At 41.2% G+C, this 16,382-nt stretch overlaps 1 protein-coding gene across 1 annotated transcript in view; it reads left to right on the top strand.

The window, feature by feature from the left end:
* SH3RF1 (SH3 domain containing ring finger 1) overlaps positions 1-16,105 on the top strand; it is a 91,735-nt gene extending 75,630 nt beyond the window's left edge. The window contains exons 11-12 of the mRNA XM_084856427.1: positions 3,013-3,347; positions 12,080-16,105. Coding sequence (XP_084712553.1) covers positions 3,013-3,347; positions 12,080-12,248 — 504 coding nt within the window. The 3' untranslated portion in view covers positions 12,249-16,105. The remainder of the gene's footprint in view (positions 1-3,012; positions 3,348-12,079) is intronic.
* Positions 16,106-16,382: the final 277 nt, after the last annotated feature.

Genomic DNA, 16,382 nt, shown 5'->3' with positions numbered 1-16,382 from the left:
GCTCTGCTCAGAGGGAGAGGGCGCTTGGGCGCGATCATGTCAACCGCCCGAGTCATCTCTGCATTCCACAGAGCGACCTGGGCTTCGACAGAAGCACCAGCCATACCAGCAGGAAAATCCCCCAGAGCCCTCTGGAATCCATCGGAATCCATTAATCTCCGGGGGCGGACCATTTTAATAGGTCCCCCACCCTTGCAGAGGGGAAAGGCTGCCAGAAGTCTAAACCTCAGCAGGAAGTGATCTGACCATGACAAAGGGACAGATGTTAATTCCTCTACTTTCAGATCACCATCCTCCTGCCCAGTCGAGAAAACCAGATCAAGCTTGTGTCCTTTTATATGTGTTGGGCCGATGACATGTTGGGACAGCCCCATGGTTGTCATGGCGGCCATGAAGTCCTGAGCCTCCCCGGATACAGCGGCCTCGGCATGGAAGTTGAGATCCCCCAGGACCATTATCCTGGGGGTCCTCAACACCAAGTCCGAGACCACCTCTGTCAGCTCAGGCAGGGAGTCCGATGGGCAGCGGGGTGGGCGGTACACCAACAGAATCCCTAATCTGTCCCGGGTACCCAACACAAGGTACAGACACTCAAGATCTGCACTCGAATGAGCAGGAAGCCTGGAGAGGGAGATTGAATTCCTATAGACCACGGCAACCCCCCCTCCCTGACCCTCAAGTCGGTGTTGGTGCTGCACTGAGTACCCAGCAGGGCACAGCTGGGAGAGAGTGACCCCTCCCAGTCCCCCCACCCAGGTCTCAGTAATACATGCCAGGTCAGCCCCCTCATCCACAATCAAATCATGGATGAGGGAGGTCTTATTTTGGGCCGACCTGGCATTCAGCAGCAGCACCACCAGACCCGAGGGCAGACTGGTAAGGCTGCCAGGAACCATCAGGTTGGGGGAAGAACCAGAAGAGGGGACAGCTGTAAGGTGTCTAGCCCCTCTTCTCCTCAGCTGGCCTGTTAATCCCCCAACGCCATACCTCCCCCTTCCCGTGACTACAGTTATGGTGGCACCTCCCCCACCCCCTGAGTTGTCCAATAGTCCTCCCAGGCACATATTAAAATATTAAGATATAAAATATACAACAGTTTAAAAGCATATAAAAGAGATAAAAGAGAACAGCAGCTAAGAAGGAGCAGATAGTCCACGTTTGCCCCTTCCCCTGGTCTTTAAAGCTGCTGCCCTCTGCTGCTGCTGCTATTTGCTGCTGGTGTTGTGGCTGCTGGTGTCTCTGGAGAGGCAGGTGGGTAGATCTTGCGACTCCAAGTGCGACGCTAAGTGCACACTTAGTGTCGCACTTGGCGCGACACCGAGGCGCACGCCGAGGCGCTGCCTGTGGCAGCCCCGCCTTAAGTACCTGTGGGCGGGGGCAGAAGCAGGCTCAGGATCACCCGGTGCAGCTGCTGGCTGGTCCTCCTTCCCCAGGCTCCTTCCCGAGCAGCCTCTGGCAGCCCCGCCTTAAGTACCTGTGGGCGGGGGCAGAAGCAGGCTCAGGATCACCCGGTGCAGCTGCTGGCTGGTCCTCCTTCCCCAGGCTCCTTCCCGAGCAGCCTCTGGCAGCCCCGCCTTAAGTACCTGTGGGCGGGGGCAGAAGCAGGCTCAGGATCACCCGGTGCAGCTGCTGGCTGGTCCTCCTTCCCCAGGCTCCTTCCCCTGGGGTTTTTCTTTTAGTAGCTTCTGTATTAATCTTATATACAAAAACTAACAAGGGAATTTTTTTTACCTACTTAGGATTAGTTGTAACTCCAAATATTGCCATTTATATTAACGTTTTAATATAAACAGTAAAATAGCATGGATAGTGGTCAGATTTCTGTTCCCCTGGGAAGGAGGGCAAATCTAATAGGATATAAACCATCATGTTGCTAATATATCAAAAGTAGAAATTTACTTAATAAATCAGTGAATCTTGTTATATATCACAGCACCATTGTTTCTTTTGTTGGTCACGCTTCACTTCCAGGGTCCTGCATCCTTTTAAGCACGGATCACTAACTAGTGGCCTGGATCAGGATGCATTATAAGTTTTGACCACAGCTCACCTTTAAGTAAAAGAAAAAAATATTTGCCAGCTTTAGCAATAAAGATATTGCACACTTTAATGTTGCTTCACTCTTTGGATTTTGTATGTAAAATCTCAAGTATACTTGACCATGTGTGCTCCATAACTATGAAGCACTTACCGGTAGATGCCACCAACTTTATTATGGTGTCTGACTTCTGGTCAGGACACCACCAACTCCTGGATCACTTTGTGAATAAAGTATAGAGTCGAATCCAAACGTAAAGGTGAGTAGAAGAGAAAAACACATAAGATGAGGATTTTGAGCAAAGTGACTTCTTGTTGTAATAGCTGTGGAATTGTATTGTGTCCTGTGATAACACTGTATCATTCCTTTCTACTTTCAGCTTTTAGTTTAATATTCTCTTGATTGGTCTCCTGGGAACTGCTTCTTGGTTAAGCATTGTTGTGTCATCTTGGCTTCTTTATTATTTTGTTTTTAATTTGTATTGTGGATTTCAAGATTTTTTCACTATCTTCTGGTTCGAGAGATCAAATAGTGCAATATATTTTAATGAATGAATACATTCTGAGTGTTTGGTAGTCAGGGTTGGTGCTGACAGAGTTGGAACAATGATATATGTAGGTGTGTTCACATTTAAGTAAAGTAAAATTTTAGAAACATGAATTATTGCAGCATACAATAAACATGGACTTCTGGGTGGGGATAATGATACAGACTCACCTTATAGGAATGTTGTAAGAATGACAGCTAGATAATACATGTGAAGCACTTCAAACACTTGAAAGCAGTATACAAATGTGTTGATGATTTGATTTCCAGCACCTACACTTAAGATAGAATAAAGTATTTTCATATCCATATTTTTTACTAAATCTACAAAGATCAGCAAGGCCCTACCTATTGTGAACAAATTAAAGAAATTTCTTGTTGCCTCATAAGTATTTTTACTTTAAAACATTACTGATCCTTATTTCCAGAAAGAAAAAAAGGGTTTGCTGAAGTTACTTTCAGGAGCATCTACCAAGCGCAAACCTCGAACATCACCACCATCATCACCAACTCTGGAAGTTGAGCAGGCAGCTGCAGAGCTGGCCCTACAAGGTGCTGTAGGGCCAGAGGTCCCATCAACTTCCAGTCATGGAAGAGCTGAGTCCTGCTCTATGGACAGTGAATCATCTACATCAGTGCAGGAGAATACTCATCGGAAAGCAAGTTCTTTGGATTGCAGTATTCCTATAGCTCCCCCTCCACGGCAGCCCTGCTCTTCATTAGCCCCAGTGCTGAATGAATCTAGGCCTGTAGTGTGTGAACGGTAAGTCATTTCCTGTAACTAAAATGTGATATACTTAAATGATGGAAGTAGAATTTTGATATTTTTCCTTAGACAGGTCCTTGTTGATGCAACTTGAGTTTGAAATTTTCAGTTATTTCTACAATGACATCTTGCTACCAATCTTAACAGTGTTTATAATGGAAAGGTCCAAGTGTGCACTTGTCACTAGATCATATCCAATATGGCTTTTCAGTGCCAAGATAACTCCCATAATAGATTTCTGTGCAGTTGTGTTGTAGGAATGATGCACAAAGTAGAGCCAACCAATAATTCTGGATGGATGGCCACTGTTGGAAATAGTGCTTAAGTTTATTTTATTTTATTGAATGAATGTGTATATGCCCTTCAATAAGCATTTCCCAGGCAATTCACACACACACAGTGGCCCAATTCACATGATCACGGCGTGGTTAACAAGCCACAGTGGCTTGTAACCCCACCGCACATGCTGGTCATGTGCCGGCTGGATTCCCCTAACTACCCTCACTGGCGTGGTTTGCCATGTCATCCGAACTCGGTGGCAGCAACCCGCAAATACCCCATGCGCTATTGTTGGGATATTTGAGGGTTGCTGCATCCCCTCCCCAAACAAGCCATGCCACACAGTTTCAGATGATGTGACAAGCTGTGTCAGTGAGGGTAATTAGGAAAATCTGGCCAGCATGAGACCAGCACACACAGTGGGGGAAATAAGCCACCATGGCTTATTACCCTTACAGCAGTTGTGCGAACCTTCCCAGAATCTCTCTCTCTCTCTTTGTTGTATTAAAACTAGGCATTTTGTCAACCTTAATATTTATAACTCAAATCTGTGTATATTACTGTTTTATTTTAATAGGCACAATGCAAAAAAAAAACCAGATACCTATTGAAATTTAACTTCCCCAGCAGCTAAACACTTTTAATCATTGAAAAAAGGCCAGATGGACATCTGTGTTCTCAAGCTTGTTTCCGTTTCTTCATAAAGCAGCATTTTTCTCTTACTGCAGTTTTGGCACATTATGGCTTCTCAGTTGGCAGGGATTGGATTTTCTCCTTGTTAGAGAATGCTGTTTGTAGATTATCTCATACAGTCTGTTCTGTATCTGTATGGCACACAAAATCTTGTAATGTTAATTTTTCTTTGACATCTCAGTACTTTAAGAACATGGTTGTCAAATATGCAAGAAAAATGCAATTTGACTTAACAGGATGCATCCAGACTTAGTCATACATTGAATATCCCACTGAAATCAATGGGACTTAGTTAGTCATGACTAACTTAAATCCCACTGTTTCAGTGGGTCTGCTCGAAGTACAACTATGTCTGAATCCAGCTCAATAATCATAAAAAGCCCAATTATCTCTTAGCCATGTCTAACATATCAAGGACATTAAGAAAGGTAATGAGGGTAATGAGGGGCTATGCATAAGAGCAGAGAGTGGGTCCTCTCTGTTGTAGTACTTCATTTTCTGTTCTGTAGTTCTCACTGGAACATTGTAGCAACTACTCGCTGTCCCTCATCCACCATATATCCTTTATGTTGGGCTCCGATTTAAGCACAAAGCCTTATCCTCAGGAGAAAGAGTGCAGGTCGGTGAGCGGGGAAGGAACTGTTGCTTACAGAGAAAGGGATCAGGAGTAATGCCTCCTCCACCCCTCTCTTGGCCTCTCTCTCTCACCCTCTCGGCAGTGTGCTGGAGAGAATTAGGCCCATAGGTATGTGCTAGGAGAATTTCAGTAATTTAGCTTGAAACACTGCATCTGAAAACACATGCCAGAAAAAGTTGTTAGAATTTATTCCGCTTCTTGAAAAAAATCACCAATACACTTTCACTTTTGTAATAAAACTTTTTGAGCAGGGAATTAGAACAGTCATCTTACTAACTAAAATTCATACTTTCCCCATGTTTTGGATTTTGTACCAGAACATGTAAATGTTACGTACTGTGTGTGTGTTAAATCCAATGTAAGTCCTACTTAGAGTAGACCCATTGAAATGAAAGAATACTTCACAATCTTATCTCCCCCTTCCACTGCATGTCCCTAAAAACAAACAAAAATAACCCAGCCTACTAGCCAGCTAGATAACAACTCTGGATTACACTGTAGTGGTGCCATACAACAATACGGGTATAATAGCTACTTGCAGTGCTGACATAACCCATAGTCAGATACAGCAGCAAGTTCTCAGAACATTCAAAATCCATCATTTTGCATGTTGTAACAACAACAATCCTAATACTAATTAATATAAAAGCACTCCTTTGAAGCCACATTTTTTTCTTTCCAACAACAACCCACTTAGCAGAGAAGGAAACTGAATAAGCTCTCTTTGAAATTATGAGTGCCAACTGTGTGCAGGGGGTGGGGGGGATCAGACAACACAGCCTAATTAAAAGTGCACACACAAGCCCCAAGGCATTCATGTGCACACGCGTGCACACTCACACACCACAAGTCATTCACACTCAGAGAGAAACACATTCACACAACAAGACATTTACACAGAGGGATACATCTGTACCCTTTCCTTAGGGCTTCATTCCTATGCAAACTTACATGGGAATGAGTCCCACTGAATTCAGTGAGACTTACTTCTTAGTAGACCTACATAGGATTGCTATACATATCCCATCAACCCCTTCCTCCTCCGTTACACACCAGTTTTTCCAGAGTATATAACAACACAGAGAAAGCAGTTTGTGGCAGAGTCCAGATTTAAAGCAAAGAGGGTGGGAGAGCAATAATAATAATGATGATTAATTATATACTCTTCTGCCTCCCCCCACCCTGTTTAAGGAGTTAACATACTGGGAATGTGCTGGGTCCTCATAGTAAACAGAGAAATAGTTAGCAAGTGAGTGTGTGCGTGTGAGCACGCACACACACACACATACACACATGCTCTCACTCATCTCCTTCCTTTTTCTGCCTCTTTTTTAGCTTAATTGGCTGACTTGAATCAGCCAATGACCCAGCCAGCAATGCCCTCATGGGTGACAACCCCATCACATAAAAGACCCCCTCCTTGCAGAGGGAAAGGGTGTTCTCCAATTGGATAGCAAATTTGATATTATTTTTTAAAATGTGCCTCAACGCAGCTGGGCAACCTCATAAGACTGCGTAGAGCCTTTCAAGGCTCTGTGTGCGCGTGCACGCACATGCATGGTTTAAATGAGGAAGCTGGCATGCTGGGAAAAGACACCCTCAGTGAGGCCACCAAAGAAGGCAACGGAGGAGAGCAGCTCAGTGCAACTGCTGAAGAAGACAAAAGAGGAGAACACCTTTGCTGCGGATCGGCAATTTTTATTATTATTATTTTAAAAAAATAAAGGTAGGCACGGAGGTGCCCCAAGAAAGGATCCACCACTGATTGTTGTAGTATCATAGTATTGACTGTTATAGTATCATAGAGGGATTGGACTTCACAGCTGGCTAACAGGAAAATAATATTTGGCTACCAAGGCCAACCAGAATCTGAAGACCCCTGTCTCCTTCTACCCAGAGCTAATAAAATGAATCCAAGAAAAGAATAGGATAAGCAGTCTCTACATTCAGAAGGAAGTGATTTTTCATAGATTACAAAAACTGCAGTGGCACCTACAATCATGCATTTCCAAGAATTGGAACAAATATTTATAGAGAAATATATTTAATGCAGAAATGGCAGAAAGTTTACAGGCTGCGTCACCTTTTCAAGTTGTTATTATATTTTGCCTGCTTTTGTATCTTGACTTTCAATGCATATGTTTAATTTCCTGGTTGAGCTTTACCCTAAGCAAGACAATAGAATAATTATTTCAGTGCTTATGACAGTGAAGGCATATATTTGAACCATAGTTAATATGGACATTTATGTTTTCTCCACAGCTGTATAATTGAACTTAGTTCTTAATATAAAGCTTTCCCCTTTGGGCATTCATGCCAGATAGTTTACCAGTTACGTTTCAGATCTGGTGGGAACCTTACCTATGAACAATCTTTCACCTTTTTGTTATTAGGGATTCTTAATCAGGCAACCCAAGTAAAAAAAAACTAGTGTACAGCCCTGAATAGCTTTGCTTGCTAGATCTGATTATTATGTTACACTATTTTTATGTGGCACTAATTTCTGCATAATTCAATGCATGTTTATTTGGGTTGGAGAGAGACAATAGCTTTGAGAGTTAAAAGTGATGTGAAACACTGTTGGTTCCTGTGCTGTATGCACACACATTTCTGTCCCACTAATCTGTGGTTAAAAAAATTTGGCAGGTTTTTTAAACAATAGAAAAACTTGAAAAATGTATTTACCTGGTGAAAGCAGGATGAGTAGTTTACACCATCAAAAGTGGTTCATCTTTCAATCAGTGCCTGAAAAATTACTGTCTCCAAGACACAAGCACTTCCCTGATATAAACCTACATATTTGCAACACAAGTGAAATGGTAGTGCACTTCATGTTTAATTGAGGGCATCTTACCACTGTTACAACTTTGGTTTAGCATATATTCAAGACCATGATTTTTTGTACATGGCTGTAGAAATAAATATATATACTTCCACCATATATATATATATAGTCTCAAGAAATCAGTTCCATGCTATTACTTGTATTTCATATCTTCCTAGCAAGAAACACTCATGTTCAGAGTGTAATGAGTGTAATGAGGGGGAAGGGACGTAGGATACTTTGTCTTTCACTCTGGTAGGTTGAAATATTGTGGCCCTTTATGTCTGAGGTGAGAGGAAAATAGGCTCTTTCTTCAAAAAAAGATTCAACTTTATTCCATGAGTTTTCTTACTTTTAAGGGAGAAATATCAGAGCAATGTGCAATGTTCTATCTTCTCGCATCCCACACTTTGCAGCAAGTCTTGTTGGGAAAGGGATAGGGAGATCACATATCTGAATTGACAGTTACCCAGAAATATGAGGAAAGTTTTCCCAAAATTTGAAGTTGGGTGTTGGCAACCAGAAAGCAGTTAAATGTATTAGTGGGATGTTATTGCTAGTTGTTGTACAATTCCTGTTGCCTGATTTGTTTTTATTTTTTATGGCAATAACGATCAGCATATTTATCTGATCACATAACACCAGTTGTAGTGTATTCCTCTTGCATTATTTGGTCATATATGCAATTCCTGTGTTATAAAAATGAAATTCAGTTGACAAGCATCTAATTTTAAACATTTGTTGTTGTTCAGTCGTTAAGTCGTGTCCGACTCTTCGTGACCCCATGAACCATAGCACGCCAGGCCTTCCTGTCCTGCGCTCTCTCCCGGAGCATGCTCAAGTCCATATTCATTGCATTGATGATGCTATCTAGCCATCTCATCCTCTGCCATCCCCTTCTCCTTTTGCCTTCAGTCTTTCCCAGCATCAGGGTCTTTTCCAGGGAGTTTTCTCTTCGCATTAGGTGGCCAAAATATTTGAGCTTCAGCTTCAGTATCTGTCCTTCCAATGAGCACCCAAGGTTGATTTCCTTTAGGATGGACTGATTTGACCTCCTTGCAGTCCAGGGGACTCGTAAGAGTCTTCTCCAGCACCACAGTTCGAAAGCATCAATTCTTCGGCGCTCAGCCTTCCTTATAGTCCAGCTCTCACAGCCATACATTACTACTAGGAAAACCAGAGCTTTGATTAGACGGACCTTTGTCGGCAAGGTGATGTCTCTGCTTCTTACTATGCTGTCTAGGTTTGCCATAGCTTTCCTCCCAAGGAGCAAGCGTCTTAATTTCATGGCAACAGTCACCATCTGCAGTGATCTTGGAGCCCAAGAAAATAAAATCTGTCACTGTTTCCATTTCTTCCCCTTCTATATGCCACGAAGTGATGGGGCCAGATGCCATGATCTTCGTTTTTTTAATGTTGAGTTTCAAACCAGCTTTTACACTCTCCACTTTCACCCTCAACAAGAGGCTCTTTAGGTCCTCTTCGCTTTCTGCCATTAGGGTGGTATCGTCTGCGTATCTGAGGTTGTTGATAATTCTCCTGGCAATCTTAATTCTGACCTCTGATTCATCCAACTCGGCGTTTCTCATGATGTACTCTGCATATAAATTAAATAAGCAGGGTGACAATATACAGCCTTGTCGTACTCCTTTCCCAATTTTGAACCAATCGGTTGTTCCACGTCTGGTTCTTACTGTTGCTTCTTGACCCTCGTATAGGTTTCTCAGGAGACAGGTAAGGTGGTCTGGTACTCCCATCTCTTTCAGAATTTGCCAGAGTTTGTTGTGATCCACACAATCAAAGCCTTTAGCGTAGTCAATGAAGCAGAAATAGACATTTTTCTGGAATTCTCTTGCTTTCTCCATGATCCAGCGAATGTTGGCGATTTGAGTGTTGGCGAACAGAGTATGTTCCTCTGCCTCTTCGAAACCCAGCTTGTACTTCCGGTAGTTCTCGGTTCACATACTGCTGAAGCCTAGCTTGTAGGATTTTGAGCATCACCTTGCTGGCATGTGAAATGAGCGCAATTGTACGGTAGTTTGAACACTCTTTGGCATTGCCCTCCTTTGGAATTGGAATATAAACTGACCTTTTCCAGTCTTGTAGCCACTGTTGAGTGTTCCAAATTTGTTGGCATATTGAGCGCAGCACTTTAACAGCATTATCTTTTAGGATTTTAAATAGCTCAGCTGGAAGACTGTCATCTCCGCTAGCTTTGTTGTTAGTAATGCTTCCTAAGGCCCACTGGACTTCACTCTCTAGGATGTCTGGCACAAGTTCAGTGACCGCACTATCATGGCTATCAGGGACATTAAGATCTTTCCTGTATAGCTCTTCTGTGTATTCTTTCCACCTCTTCTTAATCTCATCTGCTTCTGTTAGGTCCCTGCCTTCTTTGTCCTTTATCATGCCCGTCTTTGCACAAAATGTTCCCTTGATATCTCCGATTTTCTTGAGAAGATCTCTAGTCTTTCCCATTCTGTTGTTTTCCTCGATTTCTTTGCATTGTTCATTTAAGAAGGCCTTCTTGTTTCTCCTTGCTATTCTCTGGAAATCTGCATTCAGTTGGATATACCTTCCCCTTTCTCCCTTGCTTTTCGCTTCCCTTCTTTCCTCAGCTACTTGTAAAGCATCATCAGACAGCCACCTTGCTTTCTTGCATTTCTTTTTCTTTGGGATGGATTTAGTTGCCGCCTCCTGAACAATGTTACGGACCTCCATCCATAGTTCCTCAGGCACTCTGTCTATCAGTTCTAATCCCTTAAATCTATTCATCACCTCCACTGTATATTCATAAGGGATATGATTTAGGTCATACCTGAATGGTTTAGTGGTTTTCCCTACGTTCTTCAATTTAAGCCGAAATTTTGCAAGAAGCAGCTCATGATCTGAGCCACAGTCAGCTCCAGGTCTTGTTTTTGTTGACTGTATAGAGCTTCTCCATCTTTGGCTGCAAAGGACATAATCCATCTGATTTCGATACTGACCATCTGGTGATGTCCATGTGTAGAGTCACCTCTTGTGCTGTTGGAAAAGAGTGTTTGCTATGATCAGCGTGTTCTCTTGGCAAAACTCTATTAGCCTTTGTCCTGCTTCATTTTGTACACCAAGGCCATGCTTGCCTGTTATCCCGGTGATTTCTTGACTTCCTACTTTAGCAGTCCAATCCCCTATGATAAAGAGGACATCTTTTTTTGGTGTTAGTTCTAGAAGGTGTTGTAGGTCTTCATAGAACCGGTCAACCCCAGCTTCCTCGGCCTCAGTGGTTGGGGCATAGACTTGAATTACTGTGATGTTGAATGGTTTGCCTCAGATTCGTACTGAGATCATTCTATCATTTTTGAGATTATACCCCAGTACTACTTTCCCCACTCTTTTGTTGACTATGAGTGCTACTCCATTTCTTCTAAGGGATTCTTGCCCACAGTAGTAGATATAATGTTCACCTGAATTAAATTCACCCATGCCTGTCCATTTTAGTTTGCTGATTCCCAAGATGTCGATGTTCAATCTTGCCATCTCATGTTTGACCACCTCCAGCTTACCTCGATTCATTGATCTTACATTCCAGGTTCCTAAACAATATTGTTCTTTACAGCATCGGACTTTCTTTTCACCACTAGACACATCCACAACTGAGTGTCCTTTCGGCTTTGGCCCAGCCACTTCACTCTTTCTGGCGCTACTTGGAAATTCCCTCTGCTCTTCCCCAATAGTATATTGGATACCTTCTGACCTAAGGGGCTCATATTCTGGGGTCATATCTTTTAGCCTTGTGATACTTTCCATGGGGTTTTCTTGGCAAGAATACTGGACTGGGTTGCCATTTCCTTCTCCAGTGGACCACCTTTTGTCAGAACTCTCCGCCATGACCTGTCCGTCTTGGGTGGCCCTGCACGGCATAGCTTATGGCTTCACTGATTTATGCAAGCCCCTTCGCCACAACAAGGCAGTGATCCTTGAAGGGGAATTTTAAACATTACTATTGTTTAATTTGTTTTGCTGGATAAAATTGCATTAGCAAACATTTGTTAACCTTTTTTTACAATCACCTTCAAAACCTCCCAACACTTATTTCTTCACTGAGAGTTCAGTGAAGGTGGCCTATGTATATTTCACTTCATATTACTGTGTTAACACACTTTCTCTTTCCAGAAAATAAATTTATCTTTAAATTGAGAGGTTGTAAACCATTCTAGGCAGCTTCCTATTTCAAGTTATATCTGGCAATGCTTCTTATAAACAATGGGAGTCTCTGTAATAGCCTGAACTTTAAAAAAAAATATTTCTCTGCAGATACAGGGTTGTGGTATCCTATCCTCCTCAGAGCGAAGCTGAGCTTGAACTTAAAGAAGGAGATGTTGTCTTCGTACACAAAAAGCGTGAAGATGGCTGGTTCAAAGGCACGTTGCAACGAAATGGAAAAACTGGACTTTTCCCTGGCAGCTTTGTGGAAAGTATCTGAGAAGACCATTTCGAATGTTTCAAATCACACAGCACTATAAAATAGCACAAATATTTTACAAGAGAGGATGCAGACATGGAAGACCTTTTAAATGACTGTAATATAAACAAAGTTATATTTATGTTTTCCAGTATCCCACAGCACAATTCTGCCAGCAAAGAAAGATGTTGAGATATTTGCTGGGATTTTTTTTTTATCATTTTGAATTTTTAAGTGTAATGTGTGCCTTGTAATGTCTGATTTATTCTACAGAGGAACTTTTTTTCCAAATATATAACACAAAAGAGCAATTGTTTACAAGGCTGTAACTAATTTATTCTTGCGTTTCTAAACTTGAATTCTGTTTAATAGCTAAAGCTTGGTGATTATGATTAACACATTATTAATTTATGAAATAAGGTAAGGAGAAGCTGGATTCTCTCCTTATACAAAGGCATAGTGTCTGACAGATGGCTTTCTCCCACTGTGTGTGACAGTAAAGTGAGTTTGTTTTATAGGTTAATGTTGGCTGTAATGATGGTGATGTGGTGTCAAACTGAACCATGCAAACTGGGATAAAATGGTACTGTGGGGTTTTCTTAATTTGGGCGAGAAACTATCTGTCAATAGCCAGTCTAAATGTCCCAGACAGTGTAACATTTCTGAAAGGCATATAACTGTGCAACAGAGTTAAACCTTAACATTCTCAAAGTGAGGATGAAAAAAGGAGAACATGCCAGAAATAGAGAAATCAACTTCCTCTAGCTTCTGTTTGTTCAAGTGTTTTGGATATCTGTCAAGATTTAGCTTTGCAGATTTGGCTAGTTCTTTGGGCACATGGCACTCACAGAATATAAATGAGGTTTTTAAAAATGTTATTCACAAAACACTCTTGAGATATGGGAAATAGTATTAATGATTAGCTACAAGTGTTGGTAGGATCCAAAATTTAAATTGAAGTTGTACTCACTGTCTAAATATGCCAAGAAATGTTGTTTGCTTCTTTTCCTTTTCAAAGTTATTTGCATGGCTGAGAGACAATTTTACAGTGTTTGAGCAATAGTGGTGATAAGTGATACACTTGTGTTTTTAAAGTAAAGGCTGTAAGAACACTGTGAAACTTTTGCTAATTTTGTAACGATTGCTACTTTCATATGTCTTAACTTCTCATTGTCTTGCATGTATTACAAATTCTCACAGGCATACAAAACAGAGCATGATTTATAAGATTGCATTCCAGAGTCTTGTTGTGGGTTACCTGGGTGTTAAATCAACCAGTTATCTGCTAGTACAGAAGCCACTGTTCAAGACTAGTGAGTGATTAGGTCCGAATTATTTAAAGAGTACTCTGAATCTTCAACATCGTCCCAGCCGTGGACATCCAGAAGCATAAGAGATTTGGCAAACATATCCTTCACCTAATTTGAGGGATGGAAGAACATTTTCCCCCTTGATTTCCTCCCTTGTTACATTTGCACTCTTACTTGTCAACCTTTATAAATAAACTTCATTATAAGGGCAGGGGGATGCACACTGCCATATCGCTCCTCTTTCTGTCCTCCACATGGAAGGACTTGTTGGGAGACATTCTTCAGCACAGAGCGGAGAGAATATTGCAAGAATGGCAACATTCAGCAGGCTCCTTTCCAGTGCGTTGATCTTGGCCTTGGGTATGTGTGAAGATAAAAACTCCAAGTCCCAAATAGATGAGGGGGAGATGGTGTTCCGACTCGATTTGAGACTCTTGTTACACCTCTTTTCAGATAAAATACAAAGCCCTGGTTGGAACTTTTTTTTTTTTACTAACCATCTGTTGCAGGGGAAGCAGTGGTCTAAATTCTCCACTCCCCAATAGTCTGCTGGTATATCCAGCCACTACTCTTCTCCTGCTCCTCTCCACGGTAACTAAAGTAAAGGAAGAGGAGCACATTAGCTAGCTAGATTACAGGGGTGGGCAATGTGTGTCCCACCAGATATTTTGGCATACAACTCCCAGCATCCCTCACCATTGGTTGTGCTGGCTAGAGCTGATGGGAGTTATAAGCCAAAACATCTGGAGGGTCACAATTTGCCTACACCTGAGCTAGGAGAATAACTCCTTTTGTCACTTGCACAGTCCTCTAGTTCCTTTCCTGGCTGAAAGGCTTGGAAACAGGAGATTTTCTTTCAAATCCACCCCCACCCTCAGCTTTTGAAGCAGCTTCCTAGCTGGCAAAGGCAATAGGATTGCATGGGATAGATTCACCCACCCATCCTTGGCTACATTTGTCTTTGCTTCTTATCTCTCTCAGCAGTATCAAGTAGCATGGTTGGGGGCTCAGATGAGATGAATTGGTGAATCTGACTGGCCAGATCCTTGGATGCCTGTGAACTGCCAGTTGCTAATCGCTAAATGAATCCTGTAAGGAAAATACTACTATTTCAAGGTTGTGGGTATCCTTCTCTTTTTTTAAGGTTTTTAAAAAGAGTTGACACTAGTGATCCATAGTATATGTACAAGATTGTCTGTATACCATTGCTTGATTATAGCAATCTTGTTGTGGTCAGCTCTGCCTGCTCCTACATGAGGTTTAGGTAGGTGTTACCACCTTTTATTCTGATATGGCTCCTGCTTTTTTGTGACAGGATAGAAATTCAGTGGGTTCAGATTACTTGGCAAAAATATGGTGTCATGAGGAAAGCTTCAACTGTTGAATTTTTGCCCATCATGCAGCTGCTAAAGACAAAGAACTCAGTTATGAAGAAAAGTGGGTGACGTTAAGCTCAGCAACTTCTTCCCTGCTATCAGAATTGATGGAATTGGAATGCTCTTATTCTTTTCCAGAATGGAACTTGCAGCATAATATGAATTAAAGGAGATATATGCAATATAAAGGAGAACAATTCTAGAAAAGCTGGTGATTAATTAATGATTTTCTGATATAAAACACAACTGTATTTTTTTTTTTTACTTCACAGATGGTGAGGAAATAACTATTAGCTGAAGGAGTATCTTGCAATATCAAGTAGTATCATGATGGTCTTAATATAAAGTATCTTGTTTAAACTGAAATCATTCCTTAATTAACACCTGTGTGAGACACTGTACAACTCAATTCTTGTGGAATTTTAAAAGATTAGTTTACTTGAATGTTCATATGATGTACAAGCTATTTGAAATGAACTTTAGTTAGGAAAATGCTGGCATCAGTTTTCATCAGCATAAATTGACACTAACGTGTCAACCTTATTTTCACATATTAGTGTTTTTTATATATTAAGGACTACTACAGAGAATGTTTTTCTCTTCTCTATAAGGTAGAATACTTGTGCGACACAGGTACCTCTATTCATAGGGTTATATTATGTAAAGTCTATCAAAATATAAATTAATACGATAGTGTTGTTAGATATAATACATTTTCTAATGACTTTTTAAAAAAGGAATCACTTTTAGTTTTAAGGGCTTGATACACAATGGTACAACAATATCAACAATTGCAGTTTTCCATGCCTTGTGACCTCTATAAAGTTGTGGGAGTTGGGTTGGGGTTTTTTGGCTTGTGTGTAATCCAGTGTAAGAACAAAAGAAACCCTTTACATTCATTTTGGGTATTTCCTTAAAGAAATTCCGTGGGAAATTGTAATGGCTATATTTGAGCTCCAGTGAATGTTATGTGTTTTTCTCTGTTAAATTTCCATTCCTAATAAATATTTTCTTAGCAAACAGTTTAAATTCAAGGTGTGTGAAAGAAATGTAATTTTTGAAGCAAATAAATGTTTTACTTATTGTATTTGTTAAGCCAAACAAACAAAAACAAAAAATGTTAAGCTACATATGATGAATTGCAACCGGGGAGGGAAATCACATGTGGCTGTGAAGTAAATTGAGATAACCTCACTGATGAGCTCTTCTATCTCTGTCGGATTCTATTAATATCTGTAGGAGGTGGTTCCTGTGCCAAGCTGCTCAAGCGTTATTAAATTAGTCTAGGTTTGCTGTCTGCATACCATCAGGTACTACAGAGCTGTTTATGCATAAAGTGTATTCCTGTAAGGGATGTGTGGAATCAGATGCAGTTGGGTGGTATCCTTCAGTTTACATCAGCAGATACATTTTGACCATTTTTGTTATGAAAATGACATTAAAGAAACCAAAAGGGGTACTGCAAAAAC

Source organism: Heloderma suspectum, chromosome 5 (assembly GCF_057233095.1).
Source record: "Heloderma suspectum isolate Gila_16-S chromosome 5, 16-S_ref, whole genome shotgun sequence".
NCBI lineage: Eukaryota > Metazoa > Chordata > Lepidosauria > Squamata > Helodermatidae > Heloderma > Heloderma suspectum.
The sequence above is the reverse complement of the archived record's forward strand: the minus strand, read 5'-3'. Positions and strand labels throughout refer to the sequence as shown.